Source organism: Bos grunniens, chromosome 8, assembly GCF_055505025.1.
Source record: "Bos grunniens cultivar Pamir isolate PY7600 chromosome 8, Bosgru_T2T1.0, whole genome shotgun sequence".
Classification (NCBI taxonomy): Eukaryota; Metazoa; Chordata; class Mammalia; order Artiodactyla; family Bovidae; genus Bos; species Bos grunniens.
The window spans coordinates 23,958,182-23,981,745 of NC_141172.1; the positions used below are offsets into that span (position 1 = coordinate 23,958,182).

At 43.0% G+C, this 23,564-nt stretch overlaps 1 protein-coding gene across 8 annotated transcripts in view; it reads right to left on the reverse strand.

Moving 5' to 3' along the window:
• Positions 1-23,564, reverse strand: part of ADAMTSL1 (ADAMTS like 1) — a 1,112,438-nt gene that overhangs the window by 36,861 nt on the left and 1,052,013 nt on the right. For all 8 annotated transcript variants that reach the window (XM_086414961.1, XM_086414960.1, XM_086414965.1 and 5 more), the window contains 3 exons: positions 8,600-8,812; positions 6,386-6,566; positions 3,034-3,241 (listed from right to left, as the gene is read on the reverse strand). In XM_086414961.1, the coding sequence (XP_086271087.1) occupies positions 3,034-3,241; positions 6,386-6,566; positions 8,600-8,812 (602 nt within the window). The remainder of the gene's footprint in view (positions 1-3,033; positions 3,242-6,385; positions 6,567-8,599; positions 8,813-23,564) is intronic.

Here is a 23,564-nt window from a genome sequence, read left to right on the forward strand (position 1 = left end):
TTATACAAAAAATAAATTCAAAATGGCTTGTGAAGTCACTCAGTTGTGTCTGACTCTTTGTGACTCCATGGACTGTAGCCTACCAGGCTCCTCTGTCCATGGGATTTTTCCAGGCAAGAGTACTGGAGTGAGTTGCCATTTCCTTCTCCAGAGGATCTTCCTGACCCAGGGGTTGAGCCCAGATCTCCTACATTGCATGCAGATGCTTTACTGTCTGAGCTACCAGTTCAGTGGCTCAGTCATGTCCAACTCTTTGCAACCCCACAGACTACAGCACTCCAGGCTTCCCTGTCCATCACCAACTCCCAGAACTTACTCACACTCATGTCCATCACATTGGTGATGCCATCCAACTGTCTCATCCTCTGTCATCCCCTTCTCCTCCTGCCTTCAATCTTTCGCAGCATCAGGGTCTTTTCCAATGAGTCAGTTCTTCACATCAGGTGGCCAAAGTATTGGAGTTTCTGCTTTAGCATCAGTCCTTCCAATGAATATTCAGGACTGATTTCCTTTAGGATTGACTGGTTGGATCTCCTTGCAGTTCAAGTGACTCTCCACCAAGAGTCTTCTCCAACACCACAGTTCAAAAGCATCAATTCTTTGGCACTCAGCTTTCTTTATAGTCCAACTCTCACATCCATACATGACTACTGGAAAAACCATAGCTTTGACTAGATGGACCTTTGTTGGCAAAGTAATGTCTCTGCTTTTTAATACACTTTCTAGGTTGGTCATAGCTTTTCTTCCAAGGAGCAAGCATGGCTGAGCCACCAGGGAAGCCCTGAAGACTTATAAGACATGAAACCATAAAACTCCTAGAAGAGAATGCAGGCAAAACATTCTCTGATATAAATTGTACAAATGTTTTCTTACTCTCAAGGCACTAGAAATAGAAAGAAAAATAAACAAATGGGACCTAATCAGACTTACAAGCTTTTACACAGCAAAAGAAATGATAAACAAAATGAAAAGATACCTACAGAATGGGAGAAAATATTTGCAAATAATGCAACCGATAAGGTATTAATCTCCAAAATATACAAACAGCTCATACAATAACAAAACACAAACAACTCAATCCAAAGATTGGCAGAAGACCTAAATAGACATTTCTCTAAAGAAACATAGATTGCCAATGAAAATACATGAAAAGATGCTCAATATCACTAAATATAAGAGAAATGCAAATCAAAACTACAATGAGGTTACCACCTCACACTAGTCAGAATGGCCACCATGAAAAAATCTACAAGTAAGAAATGCTGGAGAGGGTGTGGAGAAAAGGGAACCGTCCTTGCAGTCACTATGGAAAGTAGTACAGAGGTTCTTCAGAAAACTAAAAATAGGATTACTATATGATCTAGAAATCCCATTCCTAGGTACATATCTGGAGAAAACCATAATTCAGAAAGACACAGGCACCCCAATGTTCAGTGCAACACTGTTTACAATAACCAGGACATGGAAGCAACCTAAATGTCCATCAGCAGATGAATGGACGAAGAAGATGTTGCACATATATACAGTGGAATAGTGCTCAGCTATAAAGAAGAATGAAATAGTGCCATTTGAATGACATGGATGGATCTAGAGATTTTCATACTGAGTGAAGTAAGTCAGACAGAAAAAGACATATATTATATTGCTTATTTGTGGAATTTTAAAGAATGGTACAGATAAACTTGTTTGTAGACCAGAAATGGAGTCACAGATGTAGAGAACAAACTTGTGGCAACCAAGGGGAAAAGGGGGAGAAGGATAGATAGCGAGTTGGGATTGACATATATACACTCCTATATATAAAACACCAACAGATAACTAATAGGAATGTACTTATGGCATAGGGACTCTACTCAAAATCATGTAATGGCCTATAAGGGAAAAGACTAAGAAAGAAAGGGTGTATGTATATGTGTAGCTGATTCGCTTTCCTGTATAGCAGAAAGCGGCACAACACTGTAAATCTAATATACTCCAACAAAAGTTAATTAAAAAGACCCGCAAAGTACATGCACCCCTAGGTTTATAGCAGCACTCTTTAGAATAGCCACGCATGGAGATAATCTAAATATCCATTATAGATGAATGGGTAGAGGAGGTGTGGTATGTATATGCAAAGGAATACTACTCAGCCATAAAAAGAACAAAATAATGCCATTTGCAGCAACATGAATGCAACTAGAGATTATCATACTTAGTGAAGTCAAAAAGAGAAAGACAAATGTCATATGATATCACTTATATGTGGAATCTAAAAAATGATGCAAATGAACTTATTTATAAAACAGAAACAGACTCATAAGACCTGAAAAATAAACTTATGGTTACCAAAGAGGGATTTTTGAGCATTACTTTACTAGCATGCAAGGAGATCCAACCACTCCATTCTAAAGGAGATCAGCCCTGGGATTTCTTTGGAAGGAATGATGCTAAAGCTGAAACTCCAGTACTTTGGCCACCTCATGCGAAGAGTTGACTCATTGGAAAAGACTCTGGGAGGGATTGGGGGCAGAAGGAGAAGGGGACGACAGAGGATGAGATGGCTGGATGGCATCACTGACTCGATGGACGTGAGTCTGAGTGAACTCCGGGAGTTGATGATGGACAGGGAGGCCTGGCGTGCTGTGATTCATGGGGTCGCAAAGAGTGGGACACTACTGAGTGACTGAACTGAACTGAACTGAACCAAAGGGGAAAGAGGGGGTCGGGATATAGTTGGAATCAAAAGATACAGATTAGTGTATATATAATAGATAATCAAGGACCTATTGTATAGCACAGGGTAATCTACTCAATATTTTGCAATAACCCATAATAGAAAAGAGTCGGAAAAAGAATATATGTATACCTGTGGCGGATTCATTTTGATATTTGGCAAAACTAATACAATTATGTAAAGTTTAAAAATAAAATAAAATTGGAAGAATAAAAAAAAAAAAAAAAAAAAAAAAAAAGAATATATAGGCACAACTGAATCACTCTGCTATATACTAGAAACTCCGCAAATCAACTAAGAAAACAAAGCTGTCTTACCTGGCTCCAGCTGGAGAAGGCCCACTCCACACACAACTGCTGGTTACAGGCCTGGGTGTCGACTGGCCGCTTGGCAAGCTGCGTGCACACGTCACTGGGCACAGGAGTGGAGATCCCTGAGGCTTTCAGCTTCTGGCAGGTCACCCGGCGGGTCTGGACGCCTCCCCCACAGCTCCGGGTACAGGCAGACCAGGAGGTCACCATCCACCTGGGAAGAGGAAGAAGGATTAATGCAAAGGATCAAGCCTTGAGCAGAGGAACAATGCCATATACTCTCAGAAAAGGAGCCCCACAGCATCCTCCTGTTCTTACCACACAGCAGCTAATTGCGGGGCCACGTCTCTTTTCACAGAATATACCTGGGGTGGTAAGCTAAAAATGCCACCCCCACCCCTCCCAGATATCTACATGAAATCATCCCTGGAACCTGTGAATGTTACCTTATTTGGACAAAGAGTGTTTACAGATATAAAGATCTTGAGATGAGCTTGTCCTGCATTATCTGGTTAGGCATTAAATACCATCACGTGTTCTTGTAAGAGAAAGGCAGAGGGAGATGTGACATGGAAGAGGAGGGGACAGTGTGACCACAAAGGCAGAGGTTGGAGTGCTGTGACCACAAGGGACGCCTGGAGCCTCCAGAAGCTACAGGACCCAGGAACTGATTCTCTCCTGGAGTCTTTGGAGGGGGTGTGCAGCCCTGCCGACATCTTGATTCTGGACTTCTGGCCTCCATAATTAGAAGAGAATAAAACTCTATCATTTTAAGCCACTGTGTTTGTGTGTAATTTGCTACAGGAAATAAATACCCTTTGGAAATTGATTAAAAAGGCACACTGTGAAAGATCAGTCGCTTTATCTTAATATTGGCCCCCAAAGCTGTGCGCTTGCAGATAAAACCCTCAGGGGAGGCAGTCCTTTAACCAGTTATACCAGTTCTGATTCTTCCTAAAGGCATTCAATGCGGGGCAGAGAAGGGCCTGTCTCCCAGGGAAGATCAGATCCAAACCTGGGTTACCTTCTGACCCCAGAGGCAGTCTGGGTCTCAGTTAAGCCAAGTTTTGTCTGCTCGTACTCACTGTTTTTCCTACCTCGCCTTAACCCACGTCTCATTTGATTTGTTTAATCCCCCAGAAGCCTACGAAGTTCCTTCCAGCTTTCTGGAGCAATTTCCCACCTCCATGAGTCACAGTCCATAGGTCTTACGCCTCTCAGAGGGTGGTTTATGTGGTGACAGTAGTTATTCTCAGGATGTTAGGTTCCAGCTGCAATTTGGATCCTCAGAAGTGAGACTGACCAGGACTGTGACAAATAGCTTTCCTCATAAAGCCAAGCTATAAGTTGGGAAACACTCTGAAATCCTTGGACTGTATACAGATATGGAGGGGTTCTTTTTGGATGTTACCCTGTGCTAATTCTCAAAGAGGAGGGGAAGGAGGTGTAGTTTGTGGAAAAGATTTGGTTCTTTCCAGCCATTTCATTCAACCTAGAAAAAACATTTTTTGACTTTATTGCTTTGGGCGGCAGGCGGAGGGGAATGATCTAAATGAAGTGGCTGACACAGCTACCTGGGTCAAAGCGTGACTTCACAGTGCGATTCAAAAAGACAACTGGGGCCACACCTGTTTGTGTGCAGAGGAGGGGGCTGACATGCCCAGGAAGCTTGGTGGGAAAACCAGTCAGAGATGAGCCTGTGGCCACTTTCTAGTCCGATGGTGCCACATCTGGCTCTCAGGAGAGGTAAGTAGTAGGAACAGGGAGCACATTGCTCCTGAACCTGGATCTGTGACTTATTTAGTTTGGTGGAACTTCCCTGCTCTGTTCATCTTGCAGAGACATGACTGTGTGCAGATTTCTAACCCACAGGAGCAGAGCCACTTAGGAAGCAGGCCGAAGGCGTGTTAAAGCCCCTGAGGGTGCTGAAACCCAAGCAGACCCGGCCATTATTTCATCTGCAGAAGTAAATGAGGCTGATTGACTCTATCGCCACAGCAAATCAAAATGTCCCTGGCATGTCCATGACCTCTTCTTCATTTCACACAGCTTGGCAAAGGCAGTCTTCCAGCCTCTCGTATCCCTGGTGAATGTCAGGCCTGCCTTTCAATCAACTTTTATTTCAAATATACATTTCAGCAATTTTTCAGGAGCTGGGGTGGGGGCTTTAAGAAAGGAGAGGTACAGGCTATGTTACAGTTCAGGAAGGGTATAAAAGGACATTAATCATTCCCGTGGAAACCTTCCCGTCAGCAAGTCAAACTGCTGATATTAATGAGTGTGTTTCATATTTCACTGAGGCTCTCCTGGTTTCAGCTGCTCCTTATGACTCAGCTGGCAGAACACAAAGTGGTTGCCTAAGGAGTGGGTGAACGTCCCACAGACAGGCAGTAAAGGGGTGTTTCAGGGCTCTGCCAAGTCTCCCCAGGCTCAGGGCACCATGTGGATGCCAACTCCAAGCCCATCCATTATTCCTTTAGCTGCTGCCTGACATGGTGAGGGGGAAGGGCACTGCTCAGTGGGACTCATGGCTGCTCTAAGCTCAAGGAAGATGGAAGAGGCAGAGACTGTGGCTATTGTTCTGGGTTATATAAGGAACCCAAGTGCAGAGAATGTACAGTTGGCCCCCGAACAACACCAGGTATGAACCACACGGGTCCACTTGTACTCAGATTTCTTTCACTAAATATCTATTAGAGTACTACACCATCTACAGTTGGAGCAGCAACTATACAGTTATGCATGGATTTTTGACTGCTCAAGGTCATTGTCCCTAACCTTTGTTTAGCTCAAGGGTCAACTGTAAACCCAAAGTTGAAGCAACTATGGGAAATGAAAATTTATTTCAACTTTAACAAGAGGCAAGCCTTTGTAGAAGAGAGGATATTTCCTCAGCTAAAATGGAGTACTGATGAGCAAAGGCATATAGTTATAAGAAAGGGGAGGGGTTGTTGGGGTATAGACTGGTGATCACTATCCCCTAAGCACTTCAACCACAACGTGTTTTTTTTCCCTCTTAAAACCAGCCTTCTTGCTGCAGGATGAGAACTCTCTTTTGCCAGGGCCTGGGATATTCCCAGCCCCTAAACCGACCTTTTCAGGCCCTTGGGAAGCCCAGGCAGCTTTAGCTGACTGAGTGGTGAGGGGACAAACAACTGAGAAAGGAAGCTTGTCCTGGGGGATGTCTTCTGTGCAGTGGGGAGTCTGGTGGGCCGGGCCGACAGACAGCGTGGCTCCTTGGCCATCAGGCTCCCTCGCTGGCACTCAGTGTCTCTTGCTCTCATAGGACTTAACAAGGGCTGGCCATGAGCCTGGCTGCAAGTCCAGGCCCATCCTGGGGAGGGGCTGGTGGACTCACCGGGAAGGGCAGTCTCTCCGGTTGCAGGGGATAGGCTGCACAGCAGGGCGCACCTTCCCCGCGCAGTGAGTGGGGTCCACCTCCATGTTGTTTAGGAGACACCGCAGGCGGGGCTGCTGAACACCCCTGTTGCCACAGGAGGCCGAGCAGGTCACCGGTCTGTCCACAGACCACCAGTAATCTGTCACAGGAGGAGAATCAGAGGTGAAAAGAAGGTGGCATCAATGCTTATGCTCATCAATGTTCCTTCTGAGCTGGGCGGAGCAGGGAGGGCATGAGGTGCTGTTATGAATGAGGCTGTGCCCCGTGATGCTTCCTGTGGTGCAGTGGTAAAGAATCCACCTGCCAGTGTATGAGATGCAGGTGTGATCCCTGGGTCAGGAAGATCTCCTGAAGAAGGAAATGGCAACCCACTCTAAGATTCTTGCCTGGGAAATCCCATGGAGAGAGGAGCCTGATGGGCTACATCCATGGGGTTGCAAAGAGTTGGATACATCACTTAGTGACTAAAAAAAAGTGCCCCTCAGTGGGCTCCATTCCCAACAGATCTGGGCAAGTCACATGGTCTCCAAGGGCCTGAGCTGGCTCATCCATAAAGTGAGTACCGTTCCCTTATCTCATCATGCTACTGGAGAACAGGATATAAAGAAAGTACAGGGCCTAGCCCTGGGCTTCCCAGATGGTGCCAATGGTAAAAACCCGCCTGCCAATGCAGGAGACATAAGGGATGTGAGTTCAGATCCTCTGAAGGAGGGCATGGCAACCCACTCCGTTCTTGCTTGGAGAATCCCATGGACAGAGGAATCTGGTGGGCTACAGTCCATGGGGTCGCAAAGTGTTGGACACGACTGAAGCAACTGAGCATGCGTGAAGTGCTGGGTCTAGCCCGGGACCTGGCACCTAGAACTTCATCAGTGGCTGTAGCTCTCCTATTTTAAAACCTACTTCCTAAAGTACTTTTATTCCCCCTGTTGATTTACCAGAAGGTGACTTTATTTTTCAACAAAGAGATATAAAAATACAAGAGGTACTCAACAATGATATTTAAAAGTCCATATTGGAGCTGGACTTTGTATATGTTACAGAAAAACAGCCTATTAAAAGAATATTCACTTATGGAGACTATGACATCAGTCAGAAAGGCCATTTCTTTGGATTTTCTATTGGGGGGTCTGGGACTCACTGGTAGGAGAACTGTTAAAAATAACTGTGGGCTGGTAAATTTTGAGTGCTTATTTGTACAGTTGTGTTTTACAAAACTTGCAGATGGACACTGCCTTCTGGTTTTCAGCAGAGACTGGCTGGCTGACAAGAAAACGCAACACTGACTTTCCTATCTGGAAGGCCACATGGTGGTGGAGGGTGTTTCAGGGGAAAACCTACGGACTCAGAAAAATCTCCATCCTTATGTGCTATTCTGGAACGAACTCTGTCCCTTCCCACGGAAGCCTCCATTTTAGGATACGTGCAGTAGAATTTTGCTTTCCTTATAAGAGTAGAACCAGCCTATGGAAAACTCAAAGGCCTCACTTAGTTTCTATAACAAGGCCAGTTTGGGCTCCTTTCCCACTCTGCTGGGCTCATTTGCTACCTTTCTTGGGGCAGCGAAAGCAGGCCCCATCCAAAGGCTCTCAGACCCACCCGTGTGCCTGGCAGGTGAACATGTGAGCCACACAGACTCCTCAGTCTGCTCACGGACAGACCACAGGGCAGGGGCCAGGCAAGCACTCGACATGTGACTGTAGCTGAAGACTTCTGCATGACTCACCAGTCCTGGTGCCAGCCCCGACTCTCCAAGGCAGGGGACAGCAACCACATGGTTCACATCAAGAGGAAATTTTAAACCAACCCAACAGAGAAAACTTGTATTTCCCTAACAGGCAAGTGTGTGTGTTCTTTAGTGGTTAGGCCAGCATAAAGGAGACATCTGCTCTCCTATGTGGATCTCCTTGGTCCTGAGCAGCAGTGACATGATGAGCAGAAGGGCACATCTATGAAAGTAGCACTGACTTTTCCAGGTTCTGCTGAGATGCAGACAAGTGGCTTTTCTGAAAAGAGCCTCATGGTATGGCAACATGGTTGGGTTTCCATTTCACACTCTAAAGAACCACTGGGGATCAGAAATCACTTTGTTCTGCTAGAGAATTAGATTCCCAAGTAGACTCTCTTTTTCAAGAAGCAAGCCTGGCACCCAGGTCCTGAAGGGTTTCTTACCTTGGATCACTAAAAAGGCCTTCTGCACGAGCATTCCTGCCTCATTCTGAGCAAGGCAGCTGAAGTCCCCGTGAGATCCACCGCTAAGATTTGCAACCTGGAGAATCTGTCCAGCTGCCAAGATATGATACATCAGTCCTGTGACATTGGCCACTGGCTGGTCACCGTGGAACCAGGTAATATTGGGAGTAGGGTCGCCTTTGACAGGGCAGCCTAGAAGGAGAGGAGAAGAGAGGTAAGCCATGGATACAGCCAAAAAGGACACATTCCTGATGAGCTGCTTGACTATGTCCATGGATTTTGAGGCCATACATTCAGTGTTGCTTCCTTATGACATTCCCAAGCAAATAGGAGATATTTCTGTTCTCTGGGATACTGGGAAAGTGACTATTCATTCAACTCAAGGAAAAAATCCTAGGGAACATGAAGTACCTATTTTAAGCTATGTCCCTGTCATAATTAAAAAAAAATGAAGCAATTAAGATTTGCTCATTGAATGTGATTTCACAGATTAATTAGTTCCTATGCCATTTTTAAAAATTGTATGATTGCTTTACAATATTGTGTTGGCCTCTGCCATAAATCAGCCACAGGTATGCATATGTCCCCTCTCTCCTGAGCCCACCTCCCATCTCCCACCCCTTTAGGTTGTCACAGAGCACTGGGTTGAGCTCCCTGTGTCACAGAGCAAATGTTTTACACATGGTAATATGTTTCAATGCTCCTCTCTCCATTCATCCCACCCTCTCCTTCCCTCACTGTGTCCACAAGTCTGTTTTCTATGTCTGCATCTCCATTGCTGCCCTGCAAAAAGGTTCATGAGCACCATCTTTCTAGATTCTGTACATGTGTTAATATACAATATTTGTCTTTCTCTTTTTCACTTATTTCACTTTGTATAACAGGCTCTTATACTGAAAGAAGTCACTTCTTCAAATGTAATGTTTTTGGGAAAAAAACCCATGTATTAAATAGTGATAATTAAGAATCAAACTTTAATTGGTAACTGTCCAGTGTCTGCCTCCATTTTATGCTTTATGTGATTTTCATGCCCCAAATTTTCAACAGAGACTAGAAAAACAATTTTAAACACTGATCTCATTTCTCTGTAAGTCAAGAACTTTGGTCTTTTGACAGCTCTTCTGACAGCTAAGCCTGCACTGGACATGTACATTGTCATACTTATTACATAGTCATTTAACTTATTTTGTTACATTAAAATTCTGAAATATTAAACTGAGATATGCTGTCTATTTAGCAGCATAAAATTAGTAAAATAAACTGCAACTGTGAGAGAAACTCATTACCTCTAAATTTGTACTTGCTGAATTTGCTGTTGTGACTCCAGAAATTTAGCTTCCAGAGAAAAATTATTTGAAAATTTCAGAATGCAAGATAAATCATTCAAAATAAAGATACTAGAGGTTTTTTACTCAGTTCAGTTCAATCGCTCAGTTGTGTCCGGCTCTTTGCGACCCTATGGACTGCACAGTTCACTTCAAAAATATGTATTTGGTGCATAGTGTTCTGGGGACAGTTAAGTAAGTAATGACTATCTTCTCTTTTTCAAGGAGCTCTCAACTGGTATGGGATGCAAAAAAGCACACCAATAAAGCTGAGATGTAGGCAGAAGATGGGATCAGTGAGACATACAGATGGTCACCTGCATGGATGTGTGTGCTTATGGATCTGTATGGAGAATGGATCTCCTAACGTTGACTTGTGCTGTGTTCTGGGGGCAGCACTGTTAGGATTTTTATAAGATGGCAGCGTTATCACAGAAACGGTCTTTAAAGAGATGATCTAGCTTACTGCCAGAGGCCCAGAGATGTTAAGTAATGTTAAGAGACCATTCCAAGATCAAAGCCAGACCTTCTCTCTGACTCATTGCCTTCTGTTCTTTCCTCTATACCTACTACTTGTCTGGCGGGGCACCAACAATTTATTTGGTTGGCCAAAAAGTTTGTCTGAGTGTTTGGCCAACTCAGTACTTAGGCACTTTGATACCTCCTTTCCTTGTCTGCTTACTCCCTTTATTCCCTTGCCTTTTTACATTTTCACTGTGGTTGTGTAGGTTGAAGTAGCAGCAACAGACTGCTTCTGCAGAAGGGCCCTGGAAAAACAATGCTAAAATTGACCCTCAGAAGTTCAGCCTGGAATATCATTGCAGGACCGTTTTCCACTCCTCCCTATGTGGACTCACTCTGCAGTGTAATTTTGCAGGGCCCTCCCATGATGGGTGGACTATACTTCCCTTCTTTCTGACTTTAGTTTTGGCCATGTGACTACCCTGGCTGATAAAATGGCTACTAACAAACACTAGAAATGAAAAATCTGAAAAGGAAATTAAGACAGTTCCAGGATTTCCCTGGTGGTTCAGTGGTTAAGAATATGCCTGCCAATGCAGGGGACACAGGTTCAATCCCTGGTCTGAGAGGATTCCATGGGCTGCAGGGCAACTAATACCCTGCAACACAACTAAACTGAGCCCATGCTCCTAGAGCACATGCTCTGCAACAAGAGAAACCACAATGAGGAGCCTGCACGCTGCAACTAGAGAGTAGAGAGCAGCTAGAGAGTACTAGAGTACTCTAGAGAGTAGCTCCTGCTTGCCATAACCTAGAGAAAGCCCACGTGCAGCTACAAAGATGCAGAGCAGCCAAAATAATAAATAGCATTTAAAAAGAAAACAATTCCATTTATATGACTATCAAAAACAATAAAATACTTAAGAATAAACTAAACCAAGTAGGCAAAAGACCTGTACACTGAAAATTACAAAACATTGCTAAAATAAAGAAAAACATAAATGAAGGGATACAAGAGAGTGAAAACGTGACTCACACAAATGGAGAAAATACTTACAAATCAGATCTGATAAGAGATTAATATATAAAGATACAGAAAGAATTCCTACAACTCAACAAAAACCACTAACCAAATTTAAAAATAAGCAAAACACTTGAATAGACATTTTTCAAAGATAGGCAAATGTTAATAAGTATGTGAAAAGATGCTCAGCATCATTAATTGCTATAGAAACACAAATCAAAACCACAATGAGATACCAGTTTATGACCATTGCTGCTAAGTCGCTTCAGTCGTGTCCGACTCTGTGCAACCCCATAGATGGAAGCCCACCTGTCCCTGGGGATTCTCCAGGCAAGAACACTGGAGTGGGTTGCCATTTCCTTCTCCAATGCATGAAAGTGAAATGTGAAAGTGAAGTCGCTCAGTCGTGTCCGACTCTTAGCGACCCCATGGACTACAGCCTACCAGGCTCCTCCATCCATGGGATTTTCCAGGCAAGAGTACTGGAGTAGGGTGCCATTGCCTTCTCTGTTACGACCATTAGGATGGCTATTATTTAAAAATGAGAAAAAAAAACATTAACTAGAATTGATGAAGATGTGGGAAAATTATAATGCTTATGTTTTGCTGGTGGAAATGTAAAATGGTGCAGCCACTGTGGAAGACAGTATCAAAACTCCTAAAAAAAAATTAGAATTACTCAGCAGTTATTCTACTTCTCTACTCATCTCACACGCTAGTAAAGTAATGTTCAAAATTCTCCAAGCCAGGCTTTGGCAATACATGAACCATGAACTTCCAGCTGTTCAAACTGGTTTTAGAAAAGGCAGAGGAACCAGAGATCAAATTGCCAACATCTTCTGGATCATGGAAAAAGCAAGAGAGTTCCAGAAAAATATCTATTTCTGCTTTATTGAGTATGCCAAAGCCTTTGACTGTGTGGATCGCAATAAACTGTGGAAAATTCTGAAAGAGAAGGGAATACCAGACCACCTGACCTGCCTCTTGAGAAACCTGTATGCACGTCAGGAAGCAACAGTTAGAACTGGACATGGAACAACGGACTGGTTCCCAATAGGAAAAGGAGTACGTCAAGGCTGTATATTGTTACCCTGCTTATTTAACTTCTCTGCAGAGTTCATCATGAGAAACGCTGGGCTGGAAGAAACACAAGCTGGAATCAAGATTGCCAGGAGAAATATCAATAACCTCAGATAGGCAGATGACACCACCCTTATGGCAGAAAGTAAAGAAGAACTAAAGAGGCTCTTGATGTAAGTGAAAGAGGAGAATGAAAAAGTTGGCTTAAAGCTCACCATGCACTGGGATGACCCAAAGGGATGGTATGAGGAAGGAGGTAGGAGTGGGGTTCAAGATGGGGAACACGTGTACAACCATGGCAAATTCATGTTGATGTATGGAAAAATCAATACAATATTGTAAAGTAATTAACCTCCAATTAAAATAAATAAATTTATATTAAACAAAAAAAAGCTCAACATTCAGAAAACTAAGATCACAGCATCTGGTCCCATCACTTCATGGCAAATAGATGGGGAAACAGTGGAAACAGTGACTGACTTTATTTTTTTGGGCTCCAAAATCACTGCAGATGATGACTGCAGCCATGAAATTAAAAGACATTTACTCCTTGGAGGGAAAGTTATGACCAACCTAGATAGTGTATTAAAAAGCAGAGACATTACTTTGTCAACAAAGGTCCGTCTAGTCAAGGCTATGGTTTTTCCAGTGGTCATGTATGGATGTGAGAGTTGGACTATAAAGAAAGCTGAGTGCCGAAGAATTGATGCTTTTGAACTGTGGTGTTGGAGAAGACTCTTGAGAGTCCCTTGGAGTGCAAGGACATCCAACTAGTCCATCCTAAAGGAGATCAGCCCTGGGTGTTCATTGGAAGGACTGATGTTGAGGCTGAAACTCCAATACTTTGGCCACCTGATGTGGAGAGTTGACTCATTTGAAAAGACTCTGATGCTGGGAGGGATTGGGGGCAGGAGGAGAAGGGGACGACAGAGGATGAGATGGTTGGATGGCATCACCGACTCAATGGACCCTTTTGGGTAGACTGGCAGTTGGTGATGGACAGGGAGGCCTGGCGTGCTGCGGTTCATGGGGTTGCAAAGAGTCAGACACGACTGAGCAACTGAACTGAACTATTCTACTTCTGGCTATATATCCAAAAGATTTGAAAGCAGGACTTGAATAGATATTTGTACACCAATGTCCACGGCAGCATTGTTCATGATAGCCAAATGGTGAAAACGACTCAGAGGGCCATCAACAGATGGTTGGATAGGCAAATGTGATAAATATATATGATGAATATTATTCAGCCTTAAAAGGGAATAAAATTCTGATACATGTGACAACATGGATTAAACTTGAAAACATTAAGTACAGGAAGTCAGACAACATAGGATAAATATTGTATGACTCCCCTTATATGAGATACCTAGAGTAGCCAAATTTGTAGAAACAGAAAGTGAATAGTAATTACCAGGGGCTGGAGGAAGGAGGCAATGGAGTATTATTATTTGATGGTTTGGATTTCCGTTTAAGATGATGAATAAGTTCTGGAGATGGATAGTGTGAGGTTGTGCAACAGTAGGAATGTAATTAATGCCACTGAATTGTACACTTAAAAATGGTTAAAATTGTAAATTGTATGTTATGTGTATTTTCCCATAATAAAATAACTGAGGTGGCAGATGTGCTGGGTTTCAATGTGCCAGTTTCAACCCTAGACCTTGAGAAACCTGATGAGTTTTTGCTTGTGTTCTTGTGCCTTTGCCGTCACTGTAGAAGAACATGCCTGGACGAGCCTGATGGTCCCAAGGGCAAGATGAGAAAAATGTGGAGAAGAGCCAAGTCAGTCCAGCCAAACCCAGTTAGATCAGCTGAACTAAGGAAGATCAGTAAGAATAAGTGACTATTATTTTAAGCCATTGTATCTTGGGGGTTTATATAATGCATCTTCAGGGGTGGGGTGAGGTAACTGATACATTTAGGGAATAGGGGCTTCCAGATCACCTGTGGATCCAAGGCATCCAGAAGGATGGAGTTGCTACCTGTGTGCTGACCCAGCTCTCACCTGACCTGGATCACATCTCAGAGGAGCAGGCTCCCCACATGCTTCTGAGGGCATCTAGGCTTCTATATGCCATGAGGTTCATGGTGGTATCACTGTACTGTTACGATATGAGGGTGCGAATGGCCTTGGGGAGAGGTGCATAGAGATCAAGCCATTGGGGACCTCTAGGGACCCAGCAGCACCCACTCCCTCCAGTCCCAAATGTCGTCTGGAGTCAGACGTTGGTTTAATTTTCTAATAAAAGGCAGGGAAGCTGTATGTTTGTTTAGGCATATAGCATGATTTCAAAACTGAAGTTTGAAACAAGTACAGCTTCTTTGACTTTCAGATCTACAGATCTATGTCTTCCTATCCCATTTGCTTTAAAAAAGAAAAGGTGCCATATGCTGCTGAGATGCTGGCTGCAATAATTGTTTTATTTGGTTGTTGTGGACAGAGTACCATGAGGCTGACTAGATTCCAAATCGAAAAATAAGAACCTTGTTCTTCCCAAGGAAACAGGAGATATTTGGCCAGGGAATCTCTCAATTTAGCTTTAATCTTCATTTTTCCAACTCCATTAGGATTAGTTTTCTGAGAGACCATTTAGGCAGGGAAAGGAGTGATAGCAGCCACAGGCTGTTTTCTATGGCTGATAAAGTTACTTATCCAGGAGCCAGAAATCTTAGTCAGCTAAGTGGTACATTTCATACCATTCATACTGTTCATGGGATTCTCACGGCAAGAATACTGAAGTGGTTTGCCATTCCCTTCTCCAGTGGACCACATTCTGTCATTCCACATTTTGAACAGTATGAAAAGGCAAAATGATAGGATACTGAAAGGGGAACTCCCCGGGTTGGTAGGTGCCCAATATGCTACTGGAGATCAGTGGAGAAATAATGCCAGAAAGAATGAAGGGATGGAGCCAAAGCAAAAACAATACCCAGTTGTGGGTGTGACTGGTGATAGAAGCAAGGTCCAATGCTGTAAAGAGCAATATTGCATAGGAACCTGGAATGTCAGGTCCATGAATCAAGGCAAATTGGAAGTGGTCAAACAGGAGATGGCAAGAGTGAATGTTGACATTCTAGGAATCAGCAAACTAAAATGGACTGGAATGGGTGAATTTAACTCAGATGACCATCATATCTACTACTGTGGGCAGGAATCCCTTAGAAGAAATGAAGTAGCCATCATGGTCAACAAAAGAGTCTGAAATGCAGTACTTGTATGCAATCTCAAAAACAACAGAATGATCTCTGTTTGTTTCCAAGGCAAACCATTCAACATCACAGTAATCCAAGCCTATGCCCCAACCAGTAAAGCTGAAGTAGCTGAAGTTGAACGGTTCTATGAAGACCTACAAGACCTTTTAGAACTAACACCCCAAAAAGAAGTCCTTTTCATTACAGGGGACTGGAATTCAAAAGTAGGAAGTCAAGAAACACCTGGCTGCTGCTGTTGCTGCTAAGTTGCTTTAGTCGTGTCTGACTCTGTGCGACCCCACAGACAGCAGCCCACCAGGCTCCGCCATCCCTGGGATTCTCCAGGCAAGGACACTGGAGTGGGTTGCCATTTCCTTCTCCAATGCATGAAAGTGAAAAGTGAAAGTGAAGTCGCTCAGTTGTGTCCAACTCTAGCGACCCCATGGACTGCAGCCTACCAGGCTCCTCTGTCCATGGGATTTTCCAGGCAAAAGTACTGGAGTGGGGTGCCATTGCCTCCTCTGGAAACACCTGGAGTAACAGGCAAATTTGGCCTTGGAGTACAGAATGAAGCAGGGCAAAGGCTAATAGAGTTTTGCCAAGAGAACGCACTGGTCATAGCAAACACTCTCTTCCAACAACACAAGAGAAGACTCTACACATGGACATCATCAGATGGTCAACACCAAAATCAGATTGATTATATTCTTTGCAGCCAAAGATGGAGAAGCTCAGGACTCTCTCTCCCGCGTGCGTGTGCTCTTCTCTCTCTCTCTCTTACTCTCCTGCTATCTTCTAAATAAAATAGAGCTGTAACACTGATTTGCCTAAGAGCTGTAGCACGGTTTGTCCAAGACCTGAGAGCTGTGACGTGCTGAGGGCTTTAATGTCCGTTGCTCCAAATCTTTGTTGTGATGAGACAAAGAACCGAGGAACATACACTCGCGTGACATTTATGGTGCCGTGGCTCGGGTTTAACCTGGCTGAAACAACCTCTATGTGGAAGAGGCCAAGCACAATAGGAGCCCAACTCAGCGAAGCTCCCGTGCTAGAAGTGGAAGGTGAAGAAACCCAGCGCGGGGGAAGGCCCATCGTGCTGGAAACTGGGACAACGAAAACCGAACTCAGCAGAAAGCTCACGTGGCCCAGTCTCAGATTCCAGAAGACCTCCAGTTAAGGTCAACCAGCTACAACATGCAGTGCCAGTTCAACAAAGATATAAAACTACAGCTGACCACAAAAAATATCACATACCCTTGGACACCGCTATAAGGACTCTGAGGACTGAGACAAACAAGAGGGGGAGGCCCAATACCCCTTGCCACCCCAGTTCAGCAGGAAGTAGCCAGAAAGACCTTGACACCCCTATTCCCAAAGAATTGGGCCTCCCATCTCTTGAGGGGGGAATGTTAGGTAGGTAGAATAGGGAAAAGGAGTCCAAAATGGCAGTGGCTAAAAGACAAGGAAGGTCCGAGGACCAGAGTGAAGACTTCAGGCAGAACAAACAGAACAAACAGCACTCCTGGCTAAGCCCAATTTGCATAGGGCAGGCCCAGGTGGAGGAAAAAACATAAAGGGAGGAGCCAAAGCGCTTTCTCTCGGACTCTCTCTCCCGCGTGCGTGCGCTCTTTTCTCTCTCTCTCTTTCTCTCTCTCTCTTTCTCTCTCTCTCTCTCACTCTCCTGCTATCTTCTAAATAAAATAGAGCTGTAACACTGAAAAAAAAGAAAAAAAAAAAAGATGGAGAAGCTCTATACAGTCAACAAAAACAAGACCAGGAGCTGACTGTGGCTCAGATCATGAACTCCTTATTGCCAAATTCAGACTTAAATTGAAGAAAGTAGGGAAAACCACTAGACCATTCAGGTATGACCTAAATAAAATCCCTTATGATTATACAGTGGAAGTAAGAAATAGATTTAAGGGACTAGATCTGATAGACAGAGTGCCTGATGAACTATGGAGGAGGTTTGTGACATTGTACAGGAGACAGGGATCAAGACCATCCTCATGGAAAAGAAATGCAAAAAAGAAAAATGGCTGGCTGAGGAGGCCTTGTAAATAGCTCTGAAAAGAGGAGAAGGGAAAAGCAAAGGAGAAAAGGAAATATATTTCCATTTGAATGCAGAGTTCCAAAGAATAGCAAGGAGAGATAACAAAGCCTTCCTCAGCGATCAATGCAAAGAAATAGAGGAAAACAACAGAATGGGAAAGACTAGAGATCTCTTCAAGAAAATTAGAGATACCAAGGGAACATTTCATGCAAAGATGGGCTCAATAAAGGACAGAAATGGTATGGACCTAACAGAAGCAGAAGATATTAAGAAGAGGTGCCAAGAATACACAGAAGAACTGTACAAAAAAGATCTTCACGACCCAGATAATCATGATGGTGTGATCACTGACCTAGAGCCAGACATCCTGGAACGTGAAATCAAGTGGGACTTAGGAAGCACCACTATGAACAAAGCTAGTCGAGGTGATGGAATTCCAGTTGAGCTATTTCAAATCCTGGAAGATGATGCTGTGAAAGTGCTGCACTCAATATGCCAGCAAATTTGGAAAACTCAGCAGTGGCCACAGGACTGGAAAAGGTCAGTTTTCATTCCAATCCCAAAGAAAGGCAATGCCAAAGAATGCTTAAACGACTGCACAATTGCACTCATCTCACACACTAGTAAAGTAATGCTCAAAATTCTCCAAGCCAGGCTTCAGCAGTATGTGAACCGTGAACTTCCTGATGTTCAAGCTGGTTTTAGAAAAGGCAGAAGAACCAGAGATCAAATTGCCAATATCCGTTGGGTCAATGAAAAAGCAAAAGAGTTCCAGAAAAACATCTATTTCTGCTTTATTGAGTATGCCAAAGCCTTTGACTGTGTGGATCACAATAAACTGTGGAAAATTCTGAAAGAGATGGGCATACCAGACCACCTGACCTGCCTCTTGAGAAATCTATATGCAGGTCAGGAAGCAACAGTTAGAACTGGACATGGAACAACAGACTGGTTCCAAATAGGAAAAGGAGTACGTTAAGACTGTATATGGTCACCCTGCTTATTTAACTTCTGTGCAGAGTACATCATGAGAAACGCTGGGCTGGAAGAAACACAAGCTGGAATCAATATTGCTGGGAGAAATATCAATCACCTCAGATATGCAGATGACACCACCCTTATGGCAGAAAGTGAAGAGGAACTAAAAATCCTCTTGATGAAAGTGAAAGTGGAGAGTGAAAAAGTTGGCTTAAAGCTCAACATTCAGAAAACTAAGATCACGGCACCTGGTCCCATCACTTCATGGGAAATAGATGGGGAAACAGTGTCACACTTTACTTTGGGGCTCCAAAATTACTGCAGATGGTGACTGCAGCCATGAAATTAAAAGACGCTTACTCCTTGGAAGGAAAGGACCAACCTAGATAGCATATTGAAAAGCAGAGATATTACTTTGCCAACAAAGGTCCGTCTACTCAAGGCTATGGTTTTTCCAGTGGTCATGTATGGATGTGAGAGTTGGACTGTCAAGAAAGCTGAGTGCCGAAGAAGTGATGGCTTTGAACTGTGGTGTTGGAGAAGACGCTTGAGAGTCCCTTGGACTGCAAGGAGATCCAACCATTCCATCCTAAAGGAGATCAGTCCTGGGTTTCATTGGAAGGACTGATGCTAAAGCTGAAAGTCCAGTACTTTGTCTACCTCATGCGAAGAGCTGACTCACTGGAAAAGACCCCGATGGTGGGAGGGATTGGGGGCAGGAGGAGAAGGGGACGACAGAGGATGAGATGGCTGGATGGGATCACCGACTCGATGAACATGAGTTTGAGTGAACTCCGGGAGTTGGTGATGGACAGGGAGGCCTGGCGTGATGCAATTCATGGGGTCACAAAGAGTGGGTCACGACTGAGAGACTGAACTGAAGTGGTACATTTGCATAACAATTACATTTAAAATCATTTTTGTTTCCTGGAATCAGAGGTTAGACTGTACAGCCAGGCTATCTCTCTTAACCCATCAGGGTCCTGCATGTTGGACCCATTTCTAGGGCCTTCAGCTTGGTACTCCTAGTGAGCATGAGGGCTGCCATGGATGTGGAGTTTTTGAAACTGAACGTGAGAAAGATTCTTGAGGAGCAGTGACTAAGACATTCAGTATTTGAGAAGCTACATTCACAGTAATGCCTCTCACTCTGAAATCTATCAGGGTGAAGATCTGTTTTGTAGGAAGTTTTGAAAGCATAGATATATGACTCTCAAAAGAGAACTCTAGATTTTGGTAAGGTTCTCTGGTTTCTGTTTTCCAATCTATAAATGAGAGCTTTTGATTTAATCCATACTTTTCAAATTGATGTTCCTTGGGGCCCTAAGGTTTTGCAGAGGTACTGGGGAGGGGGAGAGGGTTGGGGAAATTTGATAGGTAATCTGGATTCTCTAGATGGGGTTTTGGGGCCTTTATCCTCATTTCAATTACAGCAGAATTAATATATTGGACTTCTGCATAAGAAGATTCTTTTATTGGTAACCAGTGAGTTAGAGAATTTTAAGGTGCTTTTAGGTTCTCAACATCATCTCAAACTCATTGTTCTCACTCCTCTTCTCAGATATACCAGTGTAAAGGGCAAAGAATTGTTTAGATCAATATGTAGTAAAATTGAACTATGCTGATGAAAGGCTCCTGGAAGGGAAGTTATACATGGAGATTATTGAGGATTAAGAAAAATGGAGATCATGGATACTAGAAGAGGAGTGCAGTCTAGAAGATACAGTATGAGCAAGGGTACAAAGATGAAAGAACTGGCGATATGTCTTAGAGAAAAAACTAAGTTGACTTGATTGGAACATGGCGGGCAAAGCTGATGCTGGCATGGTGGTAACAGTTGCAATAGAGAGGATCTTAAAGGACAACATATGGCCTTTTGGGAACCCCTGCAGGTTTCTGAAGAGAGGGGTGATCTAGGCTGGCTTTAGAGGAATCACTAAGGTGGCTCTTTCTAAGATGTACTGGCTTGAGAGAAAGAATACAGGATATGAGACATACAAGAAATGAGACATATCTGCAAACGTAGCTCTGACAGGATGTGGGTAGAAGTGGGTGGAGACAAAGAAGAGAAGCAGAAGAGACTGTAACACTAGTGGCATTGTTAACAGAAGCAAGTAAATCAGGAAAAGAAGCTATTCCTTATTTCCCCCCCAGTGATGCATACATTCAGTTTTAAGCATATTGACTTTAAAGGTTGTGACAGAATCAAAGGATGGAAAAATCCATTGATATGATTAAAATGGAAGTTAGCAGTAAAAGCTGAAGACATATTTTGGGAACCATTCTCATAGATGTGTGGAAGAAGTCTTCAGTGAAAAGAGGCCAGGTCTCAGGGGAAGACAGGGGAAGAGCTCTAATGTTCATCGATTGAAGAAGGGAGAGGAGGCATTAAAGGGGTCTGTGAGATAGGAGAAAAACTGAGACCATGTGATGTCATGGGAATCCAGAAAGGAAAGGGATTAAAGAAACAAATTACTAGCAAATAACTGAGTTATACAAGAGTTTGTGGAATGAATGAGTGATTTCATTTATTCTAAAATGAAAATGACAAACGAAACATATTCTTTCCACAACCAGTCTCTGAGTCCAGGTAACAAAAAGATAAACTTCATTCCAACTCATGTTTTAATAATGATCAGGAATTCCAAGTTAGTGCAATTGGAAACAAAAGTGCTCTGCAAAGTCAAAACATACCATTCATTACTAAGTACACATATTTTTTAAAGACAGAATTTACCTCTGGGCCTTGAATCTTTAGAAGTATACCATATATGGAATTTAGAAAGATGGTAACAATAACCCTGTATATGAGACAGCAAAAGAGACATTGATGTACAGAACAGTCTTTTGGACTCTGTGGGAGAGGGAGAGGGTGGGATGATTTGGGAGAATGGCATTGAAATATGTATAATATCATATATGAAACGAGTCGCCAATCCAGGTTTGACGCACGATACTGGATGCTTGGGGCTGGTGCACTGGGATGACCCAGAGGGATGGTATGGGGAGGGAGGAGGGAGGAGGGTTCAGGATGGGGAACACATGTATACCTGTGGCAGATTCATTTTGATATATGGCAAAACCAATACAATATTGTAAAGTTAAATAAAATAAAATAAAAAAAGAAGTATACCAACAACTGTGTTATTAGGAAGATAAAGGATTAAAGAAGAGGGTGAATGAGAATGCTTAAAATGTTGCAAAACAGGAATGGGATAGATCTTGGCCAGAAAACTCTCAAAACAAGGGACTGACTAGGGATTGTAGCATCCAAAAAATGGTGAATAACATGGTTGGACTATCTTAAAACTTAAACAACAATAAAATACGAAAAACAACAACTCTTGTAAAGCACTGAAGAGTAATCAAAAGCAGTGGCAGAAACAGAAGAGGAGTCTGTCCTAGAAACCCAGGAACTGCAACAGGAGTGATTTGCTATCTAATGGCTTTTTTGCTGAGGAAATTCCTCAAACCCCATAAGACTGAGGTTGCTGGAAAATGTATAGCTTTATTGTCTTGAGATGTCAGAGGATAGTGTCTGGGGGCTGTTAGAATAGCTGGAAAGTTAAGCAGTAAAATCCTTCAAGATAAACCTTAAAATTTGCATAAATCCTGTCCAAATTCTTTTTAGCAGACCCCAGAGGATCCCAGCAAGAGGGCAGCAGCTATAAGCTGACATCAGAGAGGAGAATTCAGTTCCCACTGCAGGGAAGACAGAGGTTGAGTCCAGCCAATTTAACTGCCTTTTAGAACAAAACCAAACACTCTTCAGAAGAATATAACAGAATCCAAAGTCTTTCTGGTATATCATCTATAATTTTCATTTTACAACTAAAAACCACTAGGTGAGATAAAAATGTAACCCATACTCAAGAAAAATAGCAGTCAAGAGAAACCAATCCTGAGATGATGCAAGCATTGAAATGAGTGGAGAGTGACTTTAAAGCCACAATTATAAATACGCTTAAGGACTTAGAGGAAAGTCTGCTCATAATAATGAAAAGATGGAATAACTCAGTAAAGAAGTAGACACTATGAAAACTAATTCTAGAGCTGAAACAGAAAAATGAAATGATATTTCATCTGATGGGCCTAACAGAAAATTGGAGATGGCAGGAGAAAGTGTCAATGAACATGAAGGTAGTTCAGCTGAAATTATCCAACATGAAGAACAGAGGGAAAAAAGATAGAAGGGAAAAAAAAAAAACAAAAACAGAGCTCCACTGACCTGTGGGAAAAGAAGTCTAGTATATGTGTAACTGAAGCCCAATAAGGAAAGAAAAAAATGAGACAAATGTATTAGAGGAAAGAATAACAAACCTCCCAAACTTAGAGACCCATAAAGTTTCAATAAGGTTAACAAACCACCTAGAAACATAATACTCAAAGTGATGAAATTAGTATATTAAAAAAAATCTTGAAAGCATGATGGAATAATAAGAACTGGGTTTATTCTCTTGCCATAAACACCTAGAAAACTGACAAAAATGTGTATGAAGCTACTTTTTTGGACATTAGGTAACAGATAGTAGTTGGCTGTAATTCCTGAAAGAAAAGAAATAGATTAGTGAACCCGATGAATTCCCTGCCTTCCTGCTTGGAGGGACATGCTGAGCTGCAGGGTAGGGAGGAGGTAATCATTTCCTAGGGTTGCCAGAACAAAGTATCACAGACTAGTAGACTTAAATGACACAATTTTATTGTCTCACAGTTCTGGAGTCTAGAAGTTTGAGATCAAAATGTCAGCAGTGTCAGTTCCTTCTGAGGGCTGTGAGGGGGTAGTCTGTTCTGTCTCTTTTAGCTTCTGGTGGTTTCCTGGCAATCTTT